This window comes from Primulina huaijiensis, chromosome 15, assembly GCF_012295235.1.
Source record: "Primulina huaijiensis isolate GDHJ02 chromosome 15, ASM1229523v2, whole genome shotgun sequence".
NCBI classification, from domain to species: domain Eukaryota; kingdom Viridiplantae; phylum Streptophyta; class Magnoliopsida; order Lamiales; family Gesneriaceae; genus Primulina; species Primulina huaijiensis.
Genome location: NC_133320.1, coordinates 22482918 through 22508064, shown reverse-complemented (window position 1 = coordinate 22508064; position 25147 = coordinate 22482918). Strand labels below are relative to the sequence as shown.

The window sequence follows — 25147 nt, the reverse complement described above, 5'->3', positions numbered from 1 at the left end:
ATATATATTAATTATAGACACTCTAATATATATTTGTTTGTGGTGAGATTTATATTTTTTTAATGCTTAGACTCAAGGTTTGTGTCTTATAGTTCTCAATTTTTTTCTTTCGATAACGCACATACCACAAGTCTTAAGAGAGAAATCAATGGTCCCCATTGAAAATTGGTAGCTCCGACAGTGCCACACAATGCGGTCCCTCCAAACATAAAGTCCTGGATCCGCCCCTCGGATGATGTTATTCTGTTCCCATTATCGGAGTCTGTTGCCTCTCCCCCCGACTGTTTAATAATGGAGCATTCCTGTTGATCTTACGTGTGTCAGTAATTACCATGTTGAAATCCACTTCATGATTTAATAGACACGTAGATCTTGTTCATCGTTATTAACTACTTGATCTCACTTTCAGAGAAGCCCCTTGAGGGACTCCATATAGTCGTGGATGCTGGAAATGGAGCTGGTGGATTCTTTGCCGTAAGTATGGACTGTTTTATTTATTTTTATTTTTTTATTAATTTTAATCATTTCTTGCCTGTTTTCTACACACATTCTCCAAAGGGGTTAAATTTCATGAAGCATGAGTAATAAAATAGCAGTGAGCAGAGGATCATGGAATCTTTAATAGCATTTCCTGAAGTAGATTAACTAATAACGAATGGGTCCTCTAGGATATTTGCAATCTTTTTGTTGTAAACTTGTGCCAAAATTTATGTCGCTCTTTGTTAAGGAATCTCCGTGTAGCTCCCCTAATAGTTGTTGTCTCTGGCGTATCAGGGCAAGGTTCTTGAGCCTCTTGGAGCTATTACTTCTGGAAGTCAGTTCCTAGAGCCAGATGGTAACTCTAAATTCAAAAGTTGTCATTTATGTAAATGTGTCGTGCATGAAATGTTTTTGAGAGCTGATGTTATGTTTGTACCTATACCAGGATTATTTCCGAATCATATTCCTAACCCGGAGGATAAAGAAGCTATGAAAGCTATCACGCGGGCTGTCCTTGAGAACAAAGCAGACTTGGGCATCATCTTTGATACTGATGTTGACAGGTACGGGTTGCTGGTCTCTTGTGTTCCTTGGAAACACCTGCTGAATTTTCTGATGAAACATGATATTAAATCTTTGGTTCAGATCTGCTGCTGTAGAGTCCAGCGGCCGTGAGTTCAATCGTAACCGTTTGATTGCCCTAATCTCTGCTATTGTTTTAGAGCAAGTATGTTTTTCTCGATGGCGTGTTTCTTGGTTTCTCAGAGAAAGCTTTTCCTAATTTTTTTTTTGTATTTTGTGTAACAGCATCCAGGAACAACAATTGTCACTGATAGTGTCACGTCAGATGGATTGACTGCATTTATCGAAAAGAAACTGGGTAGGATAAATAGTTTCAGAATGATAATTTTTTTGGTTATCATGAAGCTTACACTAATTAATCTTCTCAGGTGGAAGACACCACAGGTTCAAAAGAGGCTACAAAAATGTAATTGATGAAGCTATTCGTTTGGTAAGTAAAGAATGATATATTAATATGAGTCTGGACCTGCTGTCTCTATTTGCAATTCTGGGCTATTTGGTCACTATCACCTTGAGGCTTGAACATTACTTTTGTGGTTGTTTCTGAATATCTTATTTCTAAAACTAATTATTATTTTTGAATATATCCCTTTTCTATACACACCCCTTCACCTCCATATCACAGGTTTTGATTTCAATGCAGCAAAACATAAAAAGATATCGGTACAAGTGTATAGAGAGTCATCAACCTGATTGACTAGTTTATCTTAGAGAAAATGGCTTGGGGAAAGAATATTGTATGTGTTGGTTAAAGAAACATGCTCGCTTGTTAACTGATACAGTTTCACTATTCTCTTAGTTTTCTTATTGTGAAATGGGACACATTCTCAACTTAGGCTTCATTTAGTTCGAAAGATAAGATTTTGTGTCCTTGCCTCATCCAGCATCAGTCAGAGTTGAAAATAGTTAAGTTTTCTATGTCTAAATTTATTTATCTTAATATTATACATCATTATCATCTCATCACACGAGCCAAACGATGTCTTAGTTTATAACACGCCATTATTATCCTCAATGAGGCACAACACATGAGCTATCACATATCCTGACTTGAGTCAATATTTAAGATGGGGTGGGTTTGAACCATGTGATTGCAATTTCATGTCTGATATTAATTTTTGTAATCGTTAAGTATTTAATTCGGGGATATTGTTTCATTCCTCAGTTTTCCATTTCTATCCATTAACTTAAATTAGTTTCTTGTGTCAGGTTTTATGTGAGTGGTTGATTTGGCCATCTCTGGCATCCTTGTTTTATTTTTGAGAGAGAGAGACGAGGGGGATCGAGGGTTGGGGCTGGGGCTTTTAAAGACTTTTATGGTGCATAATTATGGAAATATGAAATTCAAGCACATCTGACTGTCATACAGGGGTCATCCAACTGTTTTGATATTTCAAATATGTTTATATAAGCTTAAAGGACTATGCCGCTGGTTAAATTATGGCAGAACTCTGTTGGAGAGGAGTCACATTTGGCTATTGAAACGAGTGGTCATGGAGCTCTTAAGGAGAATAATTGGCTCGACGACGGTGCATACCTCATGGTAGGTTCTTATCATCCCTGTTATTGACTTTTAGTCATCAAAGGTCCATCCCATATTTGCCTTCTAACCTGCTATGAACAAAGGCAACCGCTAATTCTTTGTTTCCATGAAAATTTATAGCTCTACAGTCCCTTGAATCTCAATATGAAGCTTTCCTTTTTGTTAATTACTTCTTTATTGATTGTAGGTCAAGCTTTTAAACAAACTTGCATCAGCTAAAGCTTCTGGAGTTGGTGGTGGCAGCAAGGTTTTGACAGATTTGGTGGATGGTCTAGAGGAACCAGGTGTTGCTGTTGAACTTAGACTCAAAATCGATCAGAATCATGAAGATCTTAAAGGAGGGTGAGCTTCTCTACACCTTACAGTGAAACTTTTCTCGTGTGGTTCATTAAACATTTATATCGATGCATTGCAGATCTTTCCGCGAATATGGAGAGGCAGTGCTACAGCACTTGTCAAACATCACTGATTCAGACCCAAACCTTCAGAAAGCCCCTGTTAACTACGAAGGAGTAAGTAGTTGAAACTATTGGTTATTTAATATCTCAGCTTATGTGTTCTTGCGAGAAAGGAATATCAATTCTAAGTCAACTCTTAACAGTTCTATTAAGTTATGTTCGTTTCACTTTAGTGCTTTGCGATTACGCTTTAGCTACGTAAATGATTTCATTATTGAATCACAATCTTGCTGTAATTTACCCTCTAAATATAGTCATCATGGAACAAAATAGAAATTTTCATTTTGAGATCACATAATTTGATCATAGAATATGTTGATCCCTACTATATCACATTTGGCTTGATTGCGAAGAACTATGCTTACATTTTCAACTGAAAACCTTGGCAATGCCGTGTTTGGTAATGCTAGCTTGCACGATTAAACAACTCAAAATTTTGTTTTGTTTTGTTTGTTTGTTTTTTTTCATTTTACAATATTTGTGTATATATGATCTATGTCGAATTGGGATTTGTGTTTTGGTATATTGCTTTAACAATATGTAGTTTCCACTTTCTATGAAAAACAGGTACGAGTTTCGGGCTATGGTGGATGGTTTCTTTTGAGGCTCTCACTTCATGACCCCGTCTTGCCTCTAAATATTGAGGTGACTTCACCATTCCATAAAGAAGCTACATGGTTGCTTAAAATGCCTGTGACCATACTGATAATAGTAATTCTTGCAGGCACTAAGTGATGAAGATGCCGTTAAACTTGGTCTTGCTGTTCTTTCTGCTATGAGAAAGTTTCCTGCACTTGATACTTCCACTTTAGACAAATTTGTCCAAGTATGATCGACAGATCCTTATTGGCTTTTGTTTTGCTACACATTCTCTGCTCATATAAAAAAATGCGGAAAAAGACAGACGTCAAGTGACTCAAATCGGTGAAGTTTTGCATGTTAGGTCAAGGAACATGAATAAATTTTACTGCAATTTTGGTTGATCTGATATGTGAGACATGCAGGTTGTTCAATGTTATACATTACATGTATACATGTATGTACATGACTTTGGTTTGATCTACACAAACTTGAAAAAGTTGTTCCGAATAATCATGTCTTTGTCTATATGTTTTACGTATTAGATTAAGAATTGAAGGATCTGCAATGTGAGAACTGACACAAAAGATCTTAATTTTTCATGTATCAGAAAACCTAACATCCTTAAATAAAACTTTTTTTTTTTAAATAAAAAAGGCCTAAGATCCCAAACAATTGGAACTAAATGGCTGTCTCCCTGTAACAATGGTAACAACAAAGATTAATTTACATGAACTGTACAATTCAATTCTTTTGGTCCTGGATCAGTCCAAGTGTCTTTGACATCCGTAAAAAGGGTAATCGACATTATACCTACACCGGTTATCTCTTCTGTACGTAGCAAATGCTTGCCCTCAACACAATCAAAACCATAACCTTGGCTCCAAGATCGTTGGTTTTACCGACGATCTATCATTGGGCTAAAAGACCACCAAATTATGAGTAGAACTAGAAGAAATACATTTCACAACCTGCAACTTGTCAAATATTCTACGGTTAGATTTCTGTTTTACGGTTTAGATGCGTATTATTAGTATCTTTCAATAAGTTTCATCATGAAGTTGAACTGCATATCAGGTGAGGTTTTTTGGCTGAGGCCGGCCAAGTTGCATTTTCAGGCACTTTTAAGTATATTTGAAGCCTAGACTTGCATATAAACTTTTGACTCCAATGTTTTGTACGTCACAGTGTAATGCAATTGCACGACATCCCCAACTTCTGGCTATGGCCTCTGCTTTAGCTACTAGCCTTTTTGCTATTCCCTGTCTGCGGTAGCTTTCTCGAACAGCAACGTTGGATATGTATGCAATACATTGCCTATACACAATGACATCATATTTTATTCTGACCAATAATCGGATTTATCAGTGATATAGTTCAAAGATTAGGTTCTCGAATTAAATTTGGGATTATTGTAATTATAATGTATTTTTTTAACATAATTTTATTTTGATTTAGTTTGTACGAAAGATTTCCTACCATATCCATCCCAATATATTTTTAACCATTTAAAGATGAGATGAAAGTTATGTTGTGGATATAGTTCTTCATGGCCAAACCACACAAGTTCTATATTTTGTTGGGTTCTCATTCACTACACAACGGCCATAGGAGAGTCAAAAGGTATATAACTTTCAAACTTTTTTTTTTTGCTTCCAATGTAAGAACAAGTACTAAAAAAATAAGAACTAAAACCCACCTTCTCTGAAGAAGAGGTCATTTTCTTGGAAGAAAATCAGCAACAATATCTGTTGGAATAGTTGGCTTAACGAATGGAAATTATGCAAGGAAATGAAGAAAAACTCGAAACAATAGCACCAGAGAGAAAATCAAGCTCTGAACGTGCTGGGGGCTGCCCCTAAGCCTGCCTGGAATTTCTAGGCAGAAATGTGCGCGTTTTTGGCAGGACAAGCCCCTAAGCATGCCTGGAATTCTCTACTACATTATTTTAAAAAGAAATTTTCAGTATCATTATGATAAAATTAAAACATCAATTAATGTATTTAATGATAGGTTAAACTGGTAAAAGAATAGATAAAATAATACATAATTTCACGTGATTGATCCCAAACTGGAAATGATCCTGATTCTAAATTGTAGATACAAGAACAATTTTTTATTGTAGCATATAATATCAAATGTAGGATAACTGGTAAATTGTTCTTCCGGAGTCAACAATATCAAGATTTATTAAACTATAAGTTAAAATCTGGAGAATATGACAATCTAATACCCTCAGCCCTCAGGGATATGCCAAATGATGTCCAAGTATAGAACAAATGCTCGATCGTCACTTGTCAATCTTGTGGTTAATAGTACTCCAGTTGATGGCATGGAATTCAGAGAGAGAAGCCCCAGAAAGCAACAATAACATAGATAAAACACAAACTGGTTATATATCATATATCCATGATCCCGAGCAACACAAATAGAACAAAGTTGATCTTTGATGCACATTATTTAGCGCCAAAGTTTGACTCAAACACAAATAGAACAATGTTGATCTTTGATGCACGTTGTTTAGCGCCAAAGTTTGACTCAAACGTATAATTAATTCCTTCAATGCCCTCAAAGGCAAGACACGGAATAACATAAGAAAACAGGAAATTTCTACCTAGAGTCATTTGAATGGTCTACAAACATGGTGCACTTCACAAATTCTTGAAGGCAGACCCATGAGCTTGCTTTTGAGGGGTCAGTTTTGCCAGTAATGCCTTATTGTGGCAGTGCTCCACATCAACAAAGTAGAGACTGCCATTAGCCTTGAACGTCACAAAAGGCCTTTTTGTCTCTGCAGGTCGAATATCTGCAAACTTGATGGTTCTTGGTAAATGTGTTGCCAGCCATGATAGCATCTCCACCTCAAAGCTGTCCGAACCAGGTTGCCATCTCAGTTTGTGGATGTAAGGGCTCACAAACCAGTGAAGGGCAGCAGTAGTAGAAGCACTAAGGAATATAACAGTAGATGCCACTGCCCCCTTTAGAATAACATTCATGTCAGGCGATGTCATGAAAGTGATGACGGGTCCTAATGAAACAGAGAGGCAGCATGTGGAAAGGGAGAGGAGCTTCACTTTCTTAATTGTGTTTGATATGGGACCATAATAGACTACACCTCTGTCCATTTCTTTATTTTCCTCTTCTTTCCTGTTCTGAGGTCCAATACTAATCTTGTTGGTGTCTTCAGATGTTGAAGCTCGAGATGACATTCGCTTGTAAACTTGGGTAAACTTCAAGACAGGGGTGGTGTCAATTTTGGAACCATATGTTTGTGGGCATGGACTAAACCTAGCAACTACATGAAAATAGATATTAGTCTCAATCAAAATCTAACAGCCAATATTAGTTTCTGGTAATTACAAATGAAACTGTCAGTGTGATTATTGAGCTCAAACCAATATTTGTTGCAACACAAGTTCATCACACGATAATTTGTCACTATTTGCTGACCAAATCTTTAAAAGGGAAGCTATTTAGAGTTTTAGACATCTTCTTATCAATCAACATTAGGATCAACCTCGATGATTGGTACCTGTTGAGTGTTGAGTCACCCATACCTGACACCCCACACAAACAGGGTTGCGGCCATTGAGTCGGGGAGGGAAAGATACAAATGTGTATATTCAGACTGGATGAGTTAATCGAAAAAGACAACATAAGTTCCTTCCTTTTCCACAACTGCTGCAGAGCACATTATGAACTTTTCGAAAACACCAATTAGCTGTGTGTGTAACTTGTATTTCTGCGTTGTTTGAAATAATGGTAAAATAAAGAATAATAGCATAAGAAAATCAAAAGAAATATTCTGAAATTACATTTGATATCATTGAGACTATCATCGATATTATTTTGACTTAGATTTGATATCCTGTTTCATATTTACTCCAAATGAATACCTATATAAAGGGGCGATTACAGTATTTAAAAAAAGAGTACTCAATAAAATATTAACACTGTGCGCATTGTGTCGTGGAAATAGGTCTTTATGGTCACATTATGTAAATTTTGTGTGTTGAGTGCTCCTTTTCACTATAGTTTTACCACTTTAAAAGTCAACATGTTGTCAATGCGTGAAACCCTGATCCAGGTTGTTATATTTCTCAAATCACCTAAAAACTAAAACTAAAACAAATAAACAAGCTGCTGTTCACGTGAACAGAGATTTCAAGAAAAAAAGTTTCCTCTTGCAAAAAATTGATTGTACGTATACCGAATGACCAAAATTCAAAGCGAGACCATTATATCACAAAGTGCACGACACGGCGCAGTAGTTGCTTCAGTTTTTAACGGAAGTAGAATCATAAAGTCAGACATAATAGAAATAACTTGCCCACCCAAGATATGCTACACTGAATTATTAGATTTATCTCATGATCAAGCAATAAAATAAGCACGCATGAAGATATCAAATCCTCCGCAAACGTCAATTTGTATAGATCGCCAATATATGAAAATAATCAGAAAACGAAAATTTTTAAATGAAACTCACAACAGAAACGCATGAGATAACCTGAAGTCAATGTTCTTGTTTGCGATCGCGCCAAATGAAGGAGAGCACCTCTCGCCATTTTTCTTCACCTCACAAAACTAAAACCCCAAAATGTTGCAATCTTTAGGGTTTTACTTTTCAATTAATTAAATACCCACTCGATGTCATTCCCCTTTTTAAACCCTAACTCAAACTGTGTAAAAGATATAATTTTTCTTAATTTTTGTAGTTCATAAAAAATAATAATTATCTAATTTTTTTACAAAAATAAAAATATTATGAAAATATATAAGAACAACTACAATTTCATCGTTAATTTGATTTATATTCAAATATAGATAATATTATTATTGTAAAAAATAATAAAAAATCGTACTGTCATTTGAATTGATTATATTTATATGAGAGTCATGTCATAATTTTAAAAATTATGAAAAGACTAAACTACAATTTGAAATGTAAAAATAAAAAATAAAACAAAAGAAAAAACGAAAATATAGTATCTATATTATATAAAGATAATTTCGGGGAAAAAAATGGGTATTCATTTTTGTCTCGGGACTTGATAATAGTAATAAATAAATATATATTTTTTAAAAAAACTAATACCTATGTAAATAAATATGACTAGAAAATGATTAAATATTTTTATCCTTAATTATTTTTATAATATGTGAAAGTGAAATTTTTACATGGCTATAATAATTAAATCATTTAAAAATTTACTTGTCCCAATTTTTACGTGGATCTTAAAATTCTACTGAAAGATTTTTTAAAAAAAAGTATGACCGAAAATACTCAAACTCATATACATAGAAATAAGTCAACTATGCATTTTAAAAGGTAATCCAACCACTGAATAAAAATAACTGCAGTGAATTAAATCTTAAAATGAAATCAATCTCATAGTCTACTGTTTTAAAAAAACTCAACTTCTGTCAATATCATCAACGTATAAAGAGATGCAAAGACATTTAAAATATTGTTTACACACATGACTCATGATCATAATATGCAGAAGAATACAAGGTCATCGGGTTAACATGTACACCCCCAGCTCAGCCTACTCAGTCTTCAGCGCCTCCAGTCTTCTCATCAACAAACTGCTCACCTGCACCATTCACATCTAGTGAGTCTAAAGATTCAACACACCTGAACCGATATAACAAGTACATATACATATAATGTAACAGTGAAAAGTACTTTAAGCAAAATAACTTTCATGATCTTCAAAAGCATGAACATAAACGTAAACATATTAATATCAAATCATGTTATATCGTATCATCATTTACGTATTCATTTTTTCCTTTATTGAATTCAGATTATTAGTTGTGATTTTCGTATCAGCTCTAATTCTATGGATTCATCTACGTATAACCGCGGTATCCGACGGTGAGGACATTAGCGACAATTTTACTCATCCACTGAGCTTTGACCTTACATGTTTGTGTTCGTGTTAGTCACAACCAACTTACCTCCTTCAAAAACATGTCATCGTATTTATCACTTATAAAATTCATGTATATACATGACATTTTCTTAAAACCAAACATACAACGTATTTTCTGTATTTTCGTAAGAATTCATGTTCATAACAGACATATACATTTTAAACATGTATTTTGATTTTTAGCGTCCTCTCTATGTTTGCTGAACAACTGCTGTGGCAGAGATTGATTTTCCATAAATCTTCAACCTCAACCTCATCTCTCAAATAGGGACAATTCCTTTCACTTGTCTAGTTATGAAATATAGGCGGGATTCGATTTCTCGTACCGTCATGGTTAGAAACTTGGGAAAAATTATGTTTTTTGCATTCGGTGAAATTGGCAACGCTATTTGGTCCTTGGAGAAAAACATCCAACTCTCCCATTTAATGTTTGCCTTAAAAAGGTAGGAACAACTTACGTCAAAACAAGTCGACCCACAAATGACAAGCATGCCCACAGATATCTTCCTCCCCAAGTTTGTGACAGATTATTTCTGTATTTCCATTAACCAAATACAGTAAATACAAAGTTCTGAGACATCACAACATCTAGAATTCTAACAACAAACGGGTGGATTCTGAATCGGTCCTAAAAATCTATTTTACATTGCGTAAAAATAAGATATTTTACCGCAAAAGGGTTACTACTACCTACCTATGTCCCCTTTTCTTCTCCAAGTGATGTCCTCTTTCATCATGTTCCCCGACTGCAAACTAAATTGTTCAGCTTTAGCATAGTGCATTTTGATGGCAGCAACTGGATCTGAGACACCAGAACACTGGCCTCCAACAAGTACTCTTCCAACATTAACTCCAACAATCCCACTTGATTGCTGTTGAATTCCTGAGACGACATTCAATATGTTCCTTCTTTGCATGTCAGTGATAAATATATCTTGTGGGTTCTTCATATCTGTGGTAAAAGGCCGCGCCTCTAGACTCTTTAGATGGTCTGTCAACCCATTGCTGTTGCATATATCTCTACTATGACAAACTGAAACACAGTTGAAAGAGCGGTCACTGCTCTTCACGATTCTCTGAAGTGGTGGCTGCTCGACTTTTGCTGCAGGCATAGAATAATTACTAAATGCTGAGGGATGCTTGGCCAACAAGAGGGAAGAGTCGGCCACAGGAGGGAGGCCAGTCTGCATCCTGTTCCTATCCCAAAAACCGAAATTCGTAACAGGACTATTTCCAGAGCCAAGGTGGTGGTTACAATCAAATTTTGACACTGCTGAATCTACGCTGACCTTCTGGTCACCATTGAATTTCAGGTTCCGAGTCGGGCCATTGGATATATGATGCTGAACACCATTGTCATCAGTTGGTTGCCCGCTACAATTTGATTTCTGTTCAGAGGATGTTAAGATTTTACCAAACAATTTTACATCACCATTCCTAAAAGGTTTTTCCACATTAGATGAGCAGCTGGATTGGGTTCTAGATTGACCAACGCTGTGTCGTTGCAATGGATGCAAAGCCTCGATTTCATGGGAATTATATCTTGAGCTCCTACACTTCTGAAGAGAGAACCCTACACGATGGGTAGAATACAAATTTCCATGAGAGGAATTTTGAAGCGGAACTGGTTTTTTGCAACTAACAAATCCTTTTATCTCCTCGTTCACTATTGGCCTGGGAACCGAGGACCCTCTAAGGAACTGACGAGGATCTGAACACGAGTGACCAGATAAATGCTGCTGACAATCACCTGTACTAACAATGCTCTGAGAATGCTCATCATCAATCCAATCAACACTAACAGCTGATAAAGCATTATGATTCGAAAGTTTCTGATATCTAATTGGAACAGAGAACAGTGTTGAGGACCTCAAGGATGCTATATGACTACTCTTCTCCCATGGATCGACACATGATTTTTCATTATAGTTTTCAAGCACAGCCTTCTTTTGGAAAGAAACATAATCAGCTTGCGTAGCAGAATGTACATCCAGAAGAGGGGGAGAGGCATTCTCAGTCAGCTGCAACTCACACTTCATCCCAAGAACCGTGCAATTCATGCCACTGATATTGGCAGAATTAACATCAGTATCTTCAACTTTCTTATTAGCGAACACAAGTTCTGGTTCTTGGCAATCTTTCCCAAGATGCCCATCCGAAACCTCAACCAAAACCATGTCCTCACCTTCACTTGATTCCTTACGCAGGCGATGCTCAGCCGCCTCTTCAACCTTTTGTACAGTTTCCTCATCAGAGGATACGTCCATGGTACCGACTTCCTGCACATATACACACACGCCATTTGCACTATTCCGTCTAATGATATCCACATTGAAGTCCATAACATGATTATGAAGTTGACAATCACCCATCAACTCACATCTCTTTGAATCAAGCTTCAAATGCCGTTTACATTCAATCATATCATATCCATGCCTTGATTTCATGTCAGATGTCAGAAGATCTTCCATCTTGCAATCTGACCCCTCATTGAAAACAACAGACCCAGTTTCCACAGCACTAGCATCTTCCATGTCACTACCACCTCCATTACCATCACCAGAGACCGCATTACCTTGTCCAGGTTGAATCAGATCCAACTCAAGACACTTCCTAGCTTTGCTAAAGAAAACCTTACATTGGTCCCTCGATCTTGTTCTGACACATTGTGAGATCCTCTCAAAATCTCTGCCATAAGATGACAGGGACTGAATAAAGATTGATTTCTCCATATCACTCCAATCAGTGTAATCCAGCTCCCCACAGCTCTCATCTGAACACTCGTCATCAACACTCAATGTAACTTCAGGGGTTGAAGGATGCTTCATAGAAAACCGAACTTTCTGGCACCTACAATCCTGATATCCGTCCACAGGATCAACTGAACTCGTGATGCAAGAATTCACAGCCTCGGACGATATGGAACCACAAATACCAGCCAACACATTAGCAGCTACGGCTTCTCTCTCATTGTCGTACAGATCTGGACTGTTTAACCTCTGAAAAGGACTATCATACGACCTTGGTGCTTTGTGACCAGTAGATGCACCAAAAGAAAACCTAGACGAGCATTTATGGTGAACCTCTGCACCCATATTGGCATTAGCCACAATTGCTGATGCTGCGCCCAGAATATCAAGGGAAGCCGCAGCAGCCCCACGGCCCCATCTTTTACCTGATGCAACAAGGTATGTAGTCGATTGGGAATTACCACATTTAAAAATGTCAGGCTTCTTTCTAGCTTTCTCAAAGCAGTCTGATTTGTGGTTCTTGTAGTAAAACTCAACACACTCTGCTGTTGTTTTATGATCTAGAAAGGATGCAATCTTCCTGAAATCTTTCCCCAAAGTAGCAAGCTTATCTATGAAGATATCCTTCTCTTCAGGCGTCCAGGTATTGATCATAGACCTTTCTGTTTCAAGGGTGTGAGGATCTTCCACAAGACCATTATCTGAAATAAACCTCGAAATCTGCATCTCTTTCTTGTCCAAAATTAAAGCAGGCATCTTCAAAGTATTTCTATATGGTTTAAACGAGGACACTGAAAGCAGCTTGCTAACAAAATCAATCACATCTTCTGCCAAGACTGTTTCAGAGTTCCCAGCTGCAAACATAGTCAAGGAGAATTAATGAAAAGTCCCGAGGAATTTTATGATGCAAAACGAATTTGGAATCTAAATATGTTCCAGCTATGAATGAAATATACAAGGAAATACAAAAGGACAATCAGGTAATATTTGCAAAAAACTACAGAAAGGAATGTCATGGACCCAAACACATCAGACCAGCCTAGTATGCAAACGGATCAAGATGCAAAGCCCAAGGACATAATTTACCAACAATTCAGTCATTGAAAATTCAAGAATAAAAAGTATGGAAATCTGCAAGTATTGATACAATCTTTAGTTACTTTCCATTTTTATTCCATTTTTACCATAAATGGCATAATTTCGGGATATAAAAATGCATTAAGCCATGCCCTTCCTAAATAAGCAATGACTCTTCTTCTGTATTTAAACTACTCAACTAATGAATAAAATGATATCTTGAATTCCAAATAATTACTATACTAATGAGATCGAGGAGATCTCTCAAGGAACGAGCCCCTAAAAATTATTCAAGATAGATAAAAATGACAGAATAACCCACAAACCTATCTCGGAGCTCAACAATCGACCTATCCATTGTCCAATAATTAGATCCTCATCACAAGCTCATAACAAGGAACCACTCCAAACCACAAACCGGCTCATTTTTAAAGCAAACACTGGTACATATCTCATCAATCGTTAATGCAGACACTCCAAACATTACAGACTATCACAAATCAAACCAACTAATCAATTGGCCAAGAACTACTTTTCTCGTATCTGATTATTTACAACAAAGCAATAAAGTGATGAGAAGATCATAGTTAGCTCCCCGTTTTCATGCAGCATGCAGACAGGCAAAGGAAGATGTATGACACTATAAAATCACAAGTTTATTTCAGTTGCCACACATGGGCATCTAAGATTTTTAGTCCAGTCCAGTTTTGATACAGAAGCAATTAGACAAAAAGAATGTTTTATTAACCAAATTTATAGAAAATGGTTCTTTAATGCTAAATAACAAACACAATCCCTATTTAATGTTAAAAAATCCCTGCAATCTGCATGCATACGTCCATCTCCCTTGCGGCCATAGTTGTCAAGGGCGAAAGGCGCACTGAGGCGCGCCAGGGCCGGGGTGTCTGAGGCGCAAGACGCACATTTTTAAATTATTTAAACAATTTATTTATTTTCGAATAAATATATTAAAATATGAAACAATTAAGTCACAATGTCACACAAAACAAAAAATAATTAATAAGTTCATAGTAATTAGTAACATAATTAAAATTCTTCAATCATCCAAATCAAGTTCATTTTCTTCCATCGAATAATCAAAGTCTCTAGAACTTTGAGACTTGTATTCTTTGACTTCATCATTTTCTTGGTCAACATCAATTTCATCTTCTTCATCCAAAAAATATGAAATCGGTCATTTTCTGGTTGTTTTGGATGTAAATGCTCTCACCTCGTTCTTCTGTTCAGAGCTCTCTTCTTCTGATTCTCGTGTTAGAGCATTGGGTTGCTAGGGTTTGGGTTTGGGTTATTTGTTTTTAAAAAGTAATTGAAAAAAACTCACCCAGGCGCGCTTCTTGACTGAACTTCTAAGGCTAGTCCAGGCGAATGTCTGGGCTCGCCTTAGTGAATCGCTGCGCCTAGGATGACCCCAAACTAGCATAAAAATCTGTAGCATAAACTCATTTTTCAGCCAAAGAGCCAAATGAAATTGATTTACAATATGATCTTTATTCCTATTATCAGCATTCAGTATTCTTCGAAGAATTGCCAAAACTCAGCTCTTCATATTTGAAGACAAATGAAATTGACCTCCAAACACTCATGTGATCTCTAATCCTAGTATCAGCATTAAGTTTTCTGTGAAGAAAAACCAACTGAATGCATGAAAACAAATGCCAATCACAGTCGTATATCTTACGAAACCAAGGGCAAGCCAGAAAACTTCCTACCAAAAATTACTCACAATTCTGACATAAAAATGCATCATAGTTAACACTACGTTAAAGTTAAAACAAAGTAGAATTAAAGAGCTTCACCATGTGTCATTGATCACAAAACAATACCCAGTTCTAGTCATGGGTAAGCGCCTAAGTTCAAGGCCCAATGAAGATAGTGGATATAGCTTGTGTCTAGAGACAACCTAGGCGATAAAGAACAAGTCTTGGTGCACTTAAAGGCTCAAGATGCCTCTAAAGGGTGTCTTAAATGTATTTAAGGCTCAGGTGGATAATACAAAGCAAGTCATTCATTCTCTAATGTGTAAGTACTGGATGAATATATGAAATTTTCACCACATATTAGAACTTTACAGCATTAGTGTATTATACCAAAACGCACCTCCTTCTAAGTATTGATTAGGAGGGGTGCGTTGCAACTGTGTCGAAATATAAAGCACTTGATGAGAACATAAAATTGATGTAATTACGAAGTGAGGGATGTTTTTTACCAGCTGCAGAAATCCGAGCACAACTGAAACGATGCTTTTTATGCCCAATTCGATCTGGTTTCTTGTGAGCCAACGCTCGAAGTTTCCTCACAGAAACTAATCGACCTTGCAACCAGAAATGCTGAAATAACTTGTATTTAAGAGTAAGAACCTTCTCCTTAAACCTTAGAAATCGCTTCCTCCTTAGAAAGTTCTCTTTGATAACTGTGAGATCGTCTTCCAAGCAAGAGACATTGTAACACATTCCAAAATTGAAGATATTATTTTCGGAAGGTACTAACTTATTTAAAGCCCCAGAAGCCACATTTGCAGAATCTTTATTGGAAGCCAATATTGAGTCATAAATATCCGGAATATCATACAGCATATCACAGATCTCAGCAAGATCTGGACAATTTTTGGTTACAGTCAGCTCATCATAATCAGCAAGGCCAGCATTCTTCCCATCATACAGACCATTATCTAGACATTTTTCGACCAAGTTACTAGAATTGTTGCCAGCCAAATTCACCAAACCTCTAGCAGTCTGAGGACAAAAGTCCTCCACAGAAGAAGACACCTCAACACATTTTGAGGAAGCACATCCTGTGTAATCAGTATTCTCTACTTTCAACCTCACGTCCTCGGCTTCGATTGCGACAGGTGCATTTTCAACAATTGTACATTCAGATGAAACAAGGTGCAAAGGAGCGTGCCTGAAAGCAAAATTGGAATCGGTAACTTGCTCCTCAAAATGTTTTAAGTGGGTCTCTTCTGGTTGCAAGCTGGGAACATCTGGAAGAGGGCAGTAACTTCTACGTTCTGATATCAATGACTTGAGTTCAGTTTCCAGCGAATCTATCTCAGATTCTGTCATTTCAAGTGCTTTGGACACTTCACTCTTCCACAAGAACAACTTGCTGGCTCCCACATAATAAGGATTCCCAGAACTTTGATCCCCAGATTGTAACAATTCACTAACCAAAGAACTCACGCTAAAGAGTGATGAAAGTTCCAGGCTTTCTGATTTAAGCGCCGGCCCATCAAAGGGAGTCTGGGACACAGTACTGGGTGAACATGTGAAATTAGATGCACCGTGGTCAACTTTAGCACAATTGACTGTTTCTTTCTCTTCACTCCCTGTAACATTTAGACAAAAACGAAATAAGTATTAAGGAAGAAGAAGAAACCTACTGAACAAATGAGATAATATAAGCAGTCATCAATCTCAATTCTGCGGTCAAAAATATAATATTAAAAATACAACCAGGAGTTCATCAGCAATACAATGTAGCTAACTTCATCATTAAAAAAAGGCAAAACAATACAATCAGAAGTTCTCTAGCGATGAAAAATAGCTTCTTTTCTCAATACAAAGTCAAAGGAAAATTACTAGACAACTTCAAAATTACATACTTGGCATGCCTTCAAGATCCGATTTTGTAAACTGGTTACAACATTAGTTGCATGCCTAGACAAGTATAAACGGTTGAATGAAAATAAATCCCTGACCTACCTCTACCATGAAGAACAATCTCGCATCATAAAGCAACAAATCATTCAATGATGAAAAGCTTATCTGAAATTCACTTAAAAGCAGTCATTAAAATACTCAAATATGTCCACCAATAACAAATCACATCTACGCTCTGCATTCTACTTCCTTGCAGGTGTACATGCTCCATGCCATTACTAACCCACCTAAATTTTTGTGGGTAGTAAATTAGTAATTCCATAAAAGGCTAATGAAGCAATAAAAGAAAGGTACATTATGTAACAATGAACCACATATTACCTGGTGAAGAACTACAAGCAGCCAAAGACGTAGTTACTGGTGAGGTACAATCTTCCAAATCTGCAACTCTTTGACTCTTTTCAAGCATGTTCATGGTGTGAGCTTGTACAGTTTCTTCTATATTATCGAATCTGATGACCATGGAATTTTTTATTGCATCATCTTCATCGCCATCAACTTTCTTTTTCTCATACTTTGCCAGTCCCTCTCCCCAGCCAAGACGTTGCTTCTTCCTGGAAGTAGGCTCCTCTGAAGATGCTGCGGCAAATGTCATCAAACCAGAAGCACCAACATCAGCAGCAGGAGACTGCACAGGTGTCACTTTCTTTTGCTGGGCCATCTCAATAGAGTCCACTCCCACGCTCTTTGAGCTACTTGAATGGCTGAGGCTAGAGCCCCTTGATGATAAGCTCCTTGACCTTGACCATTTCAGAGGCTTCCAATTTATTGACGCCATGCGTGTTTCTTTCTCATATTTCCCTGCATTCACCAACTCATCTGCATTGCCATCATCCTTATCTGGCTGTTCTTTTGCAATAGAATCAGGTTTTTCTGATTTGAGTTCATCAGGAGTGGGATGAGAAAAGTTGTTCTCATTTCTGTTGTTCTCACCGTCATTATTGCGAGCTTCAGCATTCTCTATAGACCTCTGTTCGTTAATCTCAACGCTTCTTCCAGGACCGTCCGATGATGCAGAAGGTTCCCGATAGGTTGCTCTCCAGTATTTTTGGCTAAAGGACCCCCTATTATCTTTGAAATTTCTGAGATGCCTAACTCCATCACTGCCCAGACCGTAAGGCCGGAAATTCTCTTCATCTAAATTCCTGTCACTGAATCGAGACCCGTTGGGAAAAAATCCCTGACCAACATACTCAGGATGCATGTGCCAACCAGCTTGCTTTCCATGACCTTAAGGGGATATAACGAGGAAAATGAATTTGTAAAACCCAAAAATGGGAGGCTGTAAACTTGTAGAGCACAGAAAGGGAAAATAACCAGGTAAAGGATGCCCAAAAAAAAATCACGCCTAAGCAAGATTTCAGCACTTGTTAAGGCAATCAAAAGAATAGACCATACATGATCAAAAACAAAAATAGAGCACAGACGGATTTAACACCATAGACATAATCACTTTTTCAATGCTTCAGTTTTTTTACATATCAGATCTACTCCAACCTTATCCACCAAAAACCAATCACATAATTCATACGTGAAAATTATAGCCGCATACCAGGGCCCCTTCTCTTCTTTCACAAATTACTTAGAATGAAGTCTGGAAAAACTTTTCCCATAATTTAAGGGCTAAAGAGCTCAACTTTCCATTGATTACTCGAAAAAATTGACCAATTTCAACTAACCAAAAATAAATTCTGTATAGGCCAATTTGACAAAACTGAAGGGTAACCGCACTGTTCAGACTCTATTACCCGGAAGAAAATAATACGTAAAACGAATTACGAAATTCGATATCCAACTGAATACTGACCTGGAGGAAGAGGGCCAGAACGGAAATCAGAGTACCAACGCGGCTGTTGTTGCTGATAGTGTTGCCGGCGATAAGGCGGAGGGTAGGGCGGCGGTGCGTAGGGGTGGTGTTCGTCTCTCCATCTGGGAGGCCAACCGCCTCCGTACCCACCGCCAAAACGAGGGTCCGACCCGGATCTATCGTGCTTCCGGAAGTCTCTCCGATCCCATGGAAAAGGCTCCGCCGGCATCAAATCCTACACTACTACTTAACAAATTATGGCTTTTTCTGTACCTTGTAACCTCATTCAAAGCCTCGTACGCCAAGAAAAGAATGCCAATCTAATTTGAACTCCCGGGTTCAAGGACAAAAAAATAAAAAAAGAAGCAATTAATCACAAGCGAAAAAACACCTTAATTTAGATTTCCCATTTTCTGGGACAATTGAAAGTGAGAATGCGCCGGGATACGGGACAAACAAAAGATGGAAGAGGGCAAAAGATAATCGAAGGGGGATTATTATTATTTATATTATTATTTTTGTTTTGTGAGAGAGAAGCGATGGTGTGAGACATGCAGGCTGGTGTTCGATTAGGGTTTCTGCCGATGCCGGGTTGTACGTTTTGGATGGTATGGAATAAGAGAATCTTGCCGAGTTGTGCTATATATAGTATATACCAATAGAATTTGAATCTGGTTTTGAGGTCTCATCCTTCTCACTGAGNTAGTTTATGTTAGTTTTTTATAATTTCGATCCTCGTAACAATATATATAACGAACGAAGCAGGTGGCTGAGATGATATGATAATGTTACGCATGAAATAGAGGTTTGTCTTTTCAATTGTGGATAGTGATGTCTTTTAGTTGTGAAAAATAACGAGATAACAGAAAATTTTGTAGTATCGTTGTGTCTTTTATTGTCGAAAATTATCTGATGTGCGAGACAATAACATACATTACAAATCATAAAATTGCCGTTATCGCATTAATTTCGTAGCTAACTAATCATAGTAAATTCCAAGCACTTATAATTTGACGTGTCGAGAGATTCAATAGATTTGAGTGGAAATTGATTTATGAAAAAAAATATAAAATAATAAATATAGTTGGATTATATGTAAACCACTGATCTCGTCTCATGTACGAGCTTGCAAAGATTTTTTTTCATATAGTTAAACCTTTCTTCATTCTCTTAAATATCTCATATTCTAATGGTATGTATTTTAAAACATGGTTTATTTATTCGTCTCTTTTTTCATATTATTTGATTATTTCCATCCATTTGTTTGTATCAAATGATTTTTATCGTTTTTTAAAATGTTTCTTTTTACCTTCATTTGACATCCATGATCCAACCGGACATTGATTATTTCAACTTTTAGATTTCTTTTAAAAAAAATGTAAATTACACCAACAAAGAGTTAGATAACCAATTAGAATTCAAAGATTGATAAAATAAAACAATAGTTTGACTTTACAAAAATTTCTTTGCTTTTTCTGAGTACAAACACAAATGTACAACCATTGAAGCAGTTGCAAGAAGAACATGGCGCAGCAGATCTTGGCCCCGCACGCGTGCGTGCCTCCTCGTGTGGTGCTCGCGGATCCCAACGAAAATTTTAACAATAAATTCAATCTCCTTTGGCGTCCACTCACTTTTTTCAATTGCACAATATTTTTTTTCCCACAATATTTTTCCTCCAATTTTATTTTAAGTGAAATCCCAAACATGCATAAATTCATTTTCCCAATCTATTTTGGACCCATGGGCAGTGACGTGCGAATATAGATCAAATTTTACATAAATTTTGCAATTTTAGGAAAAGAAATGATGAGGATCAATAATCAAAACATGCAAAAATTACTCTTGCATCCGAAAGTATAAATAAGAAATACAGAGTACATACTGTACAAAACCAATCCAATTGAGCAAATGAGGTTGCATTTCCGAGCTTTTTAAACGTTTTCCGTCGCATCTTCGTTCCGTTTCCCCTCTGTCGTTCCAGTTGCAGCCAGTCTCTCTGATCCCAATCGTTCTTCCAGCGCACGCGCACCTCTCTCCCTTCAGTTTTAAAAGAAACATTTCAGCAGAGTTAATTTCGTCCCGACCCGACATTCAAATGGCATCGACAAGCAACAAGAATGAAAGATCATACAATATTTTCCGAGTAATAGGTGTCCAAAACATCTCAATTCACTTTTTCCTAATGTAAAAGCACTATTCCCACAAAACTAACAAATTCTTCAACGTATCACATAACTAAAATAGGTCGCACTGCAGTATTATATCTATGTTCAATGAGCATTATAGCTCAATCACTCCAACATTCAGAAATTCTCATCAACCACCACACCAATAACTCATAAATCACGACTAACTGTCCATTAATTTGATATGTGCAAACAAATTAGCTCAGTGGTGATACAATAAAACAATTAGAAAAAAAAAACATGCATCATAAAGATAAACACCAAGTTATCTCCAATTGACAGCAAATCACGCAATTCATAGGCAAGTCAAGCAATCTGCCCCCACCAGTTAATTAAGTCCATGAATGTTTAGTCGAAAGTAGCACAAAATATTACCTCCTCCTAGATGCTTCGATGGGATCTGAACCAGGAAACGAGGAACCCCCTAAAGCGTAGCCCCTGGACTCTTCAGAGGTTTCAGATCTTCTTCCACAAAGCATCCGTTCAAAAATTGCAGCAACCGGATTAATGACAGGTCTGCAGACCATCATTCATAGTAAGTATTGAGATGCAGACACATGAAAAAAAGGAAATGAAGACAAAGTCTTAATCACGAATAAGACCAGAGGTATGGCCAAATACCTTAAAAATTCAGGAAAGAAGGTAGAAAATGCGAAATCATCACTTGAGTCGCCTCTTCGTTTCATCTCTGTATTACGCTGCCAGTATCTGAGGTAAATCCAACCTATGTAGGTGCCAAATATTAAGGTAGGAAGAGATGAGGCAGACTCCACAGTAAAAAAACTTACAACCACAGCCACCAACAATGCTAGAGAAGGTAACCACTGCAAAAAAGTAGAATAAGAGACACTTAAAAGAATAAAAAGAAAATATTGCTTAGTGTTTTCGTGTTTTGAGATAAACTAGAAACTTTTTGGTATAAAACAAAAACATAAAAAGCAAATGTCCATACTTTTGCTTTTAACTTCAACCAAGGTAGCTCTTGATCAGGCATTATTTGCTTGATGCCAACTAAGAACCCTGAAAGAACCCCTTGGAAACCAGAAATAGGTATATAGCTGCAATATAACAACAATTAGGAAACCAAAATTTTCTTAAACTCATTTTTCGATAATCAGGGTAGCAACATATAGATGATGGTAATAACAGCTAGCCTGAAGGTGAAAGTTTTAAAGACAGGTCTCTTGTTTTGAATGGTTCGAATTAGATTGAATACGGAACATGATATTTCACTCAGATTTTTTACGAAATTACAGTTGATTCCAGTTAACAAGCATGAATAAAAAACATTAACAGGAAAGGAATGGAGCACGAAAAAGAGCACTCACAAATACATTTCCTGCATAAAATGTTGCTCTTGCATTACTTACAGGTAACTTTCCTCCCTTGTAATGTAGTACAAGGAAATAGCCGTGATGAAAACGCAGACTGATGTCAGAAAGTTAACAGCAAAAATGAACTTCAAAAATTCTCTAGAACCCCATATAGGTTCAAGTAGCTTTCCGATAAAAAGAAGACCAATGGTGCTGATGACTACCTGCAAAACAATGATAATATTTGAAAACCAAGGACAACAAATAAGGTGACTGTAGTAGACTGCAAATGAAATTAAAAAACAACTACATACTCCATATATTGATCGCTCAATGTAACCAGCTGTAATGAGGTTCCAAGCAAAAGGAATGGTCCTACAGTAGATCCACAAATAAATGGTGGTGTCATGATTCGTGGAATCTAAATCTAAGTGAAAGGATATGCAAAAAAATAATAATAATGCCCGACTGAGGGTTTTAACTGCTGGAAATGTTAGTCATTGGTAAAGCTTGCTATAGCCTCCACTCCAAGTTAATCTAATAACGGTCATGTGCTAATTTAAGACCTTTTTCTTCACTCATGGTTGAAAAGAAGAAAAGGACGGTAATCACATTCAATTAATGGATCACTAGCAGTAATGCACTCATCTCTCTGTGTTTTCACTGTGGGAAGGGGGGTAAGCGGATCTGCAGACACTCACCTCGTTGTTTACAAGTCAGGTCAACATGCTGGTATCAACATTTGATAAATCTTTCACAAACCCCAACCCCCGCTCCGTGGAACTCACTTCTCTTATCATCCAACTATATGATTCCATATCTGTTTGCAGTGAATGCACCGATAGGCAAATTCTCTTTTGCACCAACTGACCACTCTTTTAGTGAAGCACACATGAGATTTTGGTTTTAAATCCAAAGGCTTAATGCAACCCAAATATCTTACCACCCCAGCTACGTAAGGCAGAGTACAGAGAAAATTTTTTTTTTTTAATAATACTCGATAAACTGAGATCTTCATCGTAATCTATTTAGCGATTCATCCAAAATCCAAACAAACAAACAAATAAACCAACAGATATCAGGCTAAAGTAACTCTCCCATACCCCCCATTAAGCTACCAAAACAACCCGGACGCATAAAAAACACACAAATACACAGAGAGATATGAAAAGAAAAAGGATAATACTTGGCTGGAATAAGAGCAAGATAAGAAACAGCAGAGGGCAAAAACTGAACAACAATGTGACCGCCAATCAGCACTGCCGCCATCCCTTTGCAGAGCCTTGTAAATCCAGAGAACATCGTACCCTTAAAAAATAATTAAAAAATGAATAAATTTTTATTTTCACAGGTTAAAACACGCAGATCTGTTGATTGTTGCTTGCTAAATTCGGATCTGATCATGTGGTACTTACTCCTGAAAGCTGTGCAGAGCTCATCTTGGGAAAAAATGGGTTTGAATTATGGTTCGATCGGATTCTACAGTCGGTTGTTGATATCGAACTGTTGAATTCGCAACCAAATCTGTAGAACCTGAGCCTAAAACACGACCTGAACAAATAGTTCGTTGAGGCGAAGACGATTTTTTTTTAATTATTAAATAATTAAAATTTTAACAAAATATCCCCAAAAAAAAAAATCTTTCTAGGGGCCGAGGACCAAAGTCCCTTTTATTTATTATTTATTTTTTAAAAAAATTATTGATTATCGATAAAATTATTATTAATTTCTAAACATATTAAATCAATAAACTAAAAATTATGATCGTTAATCTATTAGCATATAATATAATAAAAACCTATAATAAGTATACACAGTAGGATGACAACTTTCCTCACGGGTTTGGGGTCCCGCGGGGAAAACCTGAAACGGGGATGGAGATCTCCGATTTTTTCGGGTTTGGAGATTTTTTTAAATCCTCGATGTAGTTCGGGGCGGGTATGAGATTAATATCCACATCCCTGAAATCCCAAACCCGCCCCAAAAATAATATCAATTCTGAATTTGCACAAATCACCCTCCATAATCACGTGATTTTAATAAATTAAGATAGCATTTTTTATACAAAAACTTTTATAATACCGTCTTGCGAGTTAATTTTGTGAGGCTAAAAAGTATTTAATTTCGTACCATTGATTGATTTATCCTAAGACAAAGTTGGTTAACATAACGGTTGTTATGATCCTGCTGAACTACAAAAAGCAAAAACTTATGTGAGACGGTCTCACGGGTTGTATTTTGTGAGACGGATCTCTTATTTAGGTTATCCATGAAAAAATATTTATTTTTATGCTAAGAATATAAATTTTTATTGTGAATATTGGTAGGGTTGACCCGTCTCACATATTATAAAGATTCGTGAGACCATCTGACAAGAGACATAATCATTACAAAATTTGTCGAATGTTGTAGTGACATGATGAATTGTTGGGTGACACTCTATTAATCCATGACTGTTCCACAATTCCTTGATAATTTGAAATCAGGATTGAAATTATTCCTTAAATTTGTGCAAACATTCCCATCATCACCGAATAGTCTGAATCTCGCATTCTTGGGTTGCAGCAACTACGGCCACTCAGTCCGTTTTTTATCCCCAAGGATACTAATCAATATGGCTGCTGGTTATGTGAGCATGAAATATGGATTCCAGGTATTCAATTAACATAGTTTTATCATTTTGAAACCATAGGGAGGAAAATTATGTTGTTGGATGCATGGAGAATCGTGGGAAATAAAGATGATGA

At 36.8% G+C, this 25147-nt stretch overlaps 4 protein-coding genes across 8 annotated transcripts in view; 1 reads left to right on the top strand and 3 right to left on the bottom strand.

The window, feature by feature from the left end:
- Nucleotides 1–325: 325 nt before the first annotated feature.
- On the top strand, nt 326–4094 carry LOC140958421 (uncharacterized). Its single transcript, XM_073415860.1, has 11 exons — nt 326–474; nt 775–835; nt 926–1043; nt 1126–1207; nt 1288–1360; nt 1431–1492; nt 2510–2605; nt 2793–2947; nt 3021–3117; nt 3631–3708; nt 3788–4094. Exons 3-11 carry the CDS (start codon nt 970–972, stop codon nt 3893–3895), a joined length of 825 nt encoding a protein of 274 aa, XP_073271961.1. The 5' UTR covers nt 326–474; nt 775–835; nt 926–969; the 3' UTR covers nt 3896–4094.
- A 1921-nt stretch (nt 4095–6015) lies between these two features.
- Nucleotides 6016–8299, bottom strand: LOC140958193 (uncharacterized). Of its 4 annotated transcripts, none has more exons than XM_073415557.1 (3): nt 8153–8273; nt 7200–7384; nt 6016–6937 (listed from the first exon to the last, which is right to left on the bottom strand). In XM_073415557.1, exons 2-3 carry the CDS (start codon nt 7297–7299, stop codon nt 6294–6296), a joined length of 744 nt encoding a protein of 247 aa, XP_073271658.1. In that variant the 5' UTR covers nt 7300–7384; nt 8153–8273; the 3' UTR covers nt 6016–6293. The 4 variants fall into 4 exon arrangements, with proteins under 4 accessions (XP_073271658.1, XP_073271659.1, XP_073271661.1 ...); XM_073415558.1 differs by having other exon boundaries at nt 8132–8256; XM_073415560.1 differs by lacking the exon at nt 7200–7384 and having other exon boundaries at nt 8153–8299.
- A 1696-nt stretch (nt 8300–9995) lies between these two features.
- On the bottom strand, nt 9996–19491 carry LOC140959568 (uncharacterized). The gene is made up of 4 exons (XM_073417475.1): nt 18899–19491; nt 17413–18321; nt 15639–16757; nt 9996–13188 (listed from the first exon to the last, which is right to left on the bottom strand). The coding sequence occupies exons 1-4, from the start codon at nt 19125–19127 to the stop codon at nt 10271–10273; spliced, it is 5175 nt and encodes a 1724-aa protein (XP_073273576.1). The 5' UTR covers nt 19128–19491; the 3' UTR covers nt 9996–10270.
- A 1121-nt stretch (nt 19492–20612) lies between these two features.
- Nucleotides 20613–25147, bottom strand: part of LOC140959887 (rhomboid-like protein 19) — a 45441-nt gene continuing 40906 nt past the window's right edge. Inside the window, exons 2-9 of one of the 2 annotated variants that reach the window (XM_073417920.1) lie at nt 23816–23950; nt 23587–23708; nt 22715–22775; nt 22458–22624; nt 22040–22145; nt 21709–21911; nt 21463–21603; nt 20613–20938 (exon numbers count right to left, since the gene is read on the bottom strand). In XM_073417920.1, coding sequence (XP_073274021.1) covers nt 20833–20938; nt 21463–21603; nt 21709–21911; nt 22040–22145; nt 22458–22624; nt 22715–22775; nt 23587–23708; nt 23816–23839 — 930 coding nt within the window. In that variant the 5' untranslated portion in view covers nt 23840–23950 and the 3' untranslated portion in view covers nt 20613–20832. Of the gene's footprint in view, nt 20939–21462; nt 21604–21708; nt 21912–22039; nt 22146–22457; nt 22625–22714; nt 22776–23586; nt 23709–23815; nt 24011–25147 lie in introns of those variants that run through there. The other variant, XM_073417921.1, reaches the window with a different exon arrangement.

Excerpts from the sequence above, each read along its gene's own strand:
- LOC140958421 (XM_073415860.1), top strand. The coding sequence starts at position 970 with ATGAAAGCTATCACGCGGGCTGTCCTTGAGAACAAAGCAGACTTGGGC. Across the intron at positions 1,208-1,287 it reads CTGCTATTGTTTTAGAGCAA|CATCCAGGAACAACAATTGT; the intron begins GTATGTTTTTCT and ends TTTGTGTAACAG. Across the intron at positions 3,118-3,630 it reads CCCCTGTTAACTACGAAGGA|GTACGAGTTTCGGGCTATGG; the intron begins GTAAGTAGTTGA and ends TATGAAAAACAG.
- LOC140958193 (XM_073415557.1), bottom strand. The coding sequence starts at position 7,299 with ATGTTGTCTTTTTCGATTAACTCATCCAGTCTGAATATACACATTTGT. Across the intron at positions 6,938-7,199 it reads CTGTTTGTGTGGGGTGTCAG|TTGCTAGGTTTAGTCCATGC; the intron begins GTATGGGTGACT and ends ATTTTCATGTAG.
- LOC140959568 (XM_073417475.1), bottom strand. The coding sequence starts at position 19,127 with ATGCCGGCGGAGCCTTTTCCATGGGATCGGAGAGACTTCCGGAAGCAC. Across the intron at positions 18,322-18,898 it reads TTCTGGCCCTCTTCCTCCAG|GTCATGGAAAGCAAGCTGGT; the intron begins GTCAGTATTCAG and ends TATCCCCTTAAG. Across the intron at positions 13,189-15,638 it reads TGCTCGGATTTCTGCAGCTG|CTGGGAACTCTGAAACAGTC; the intron begins GTAAAAAACATC and ends CTATGTTTGCAG.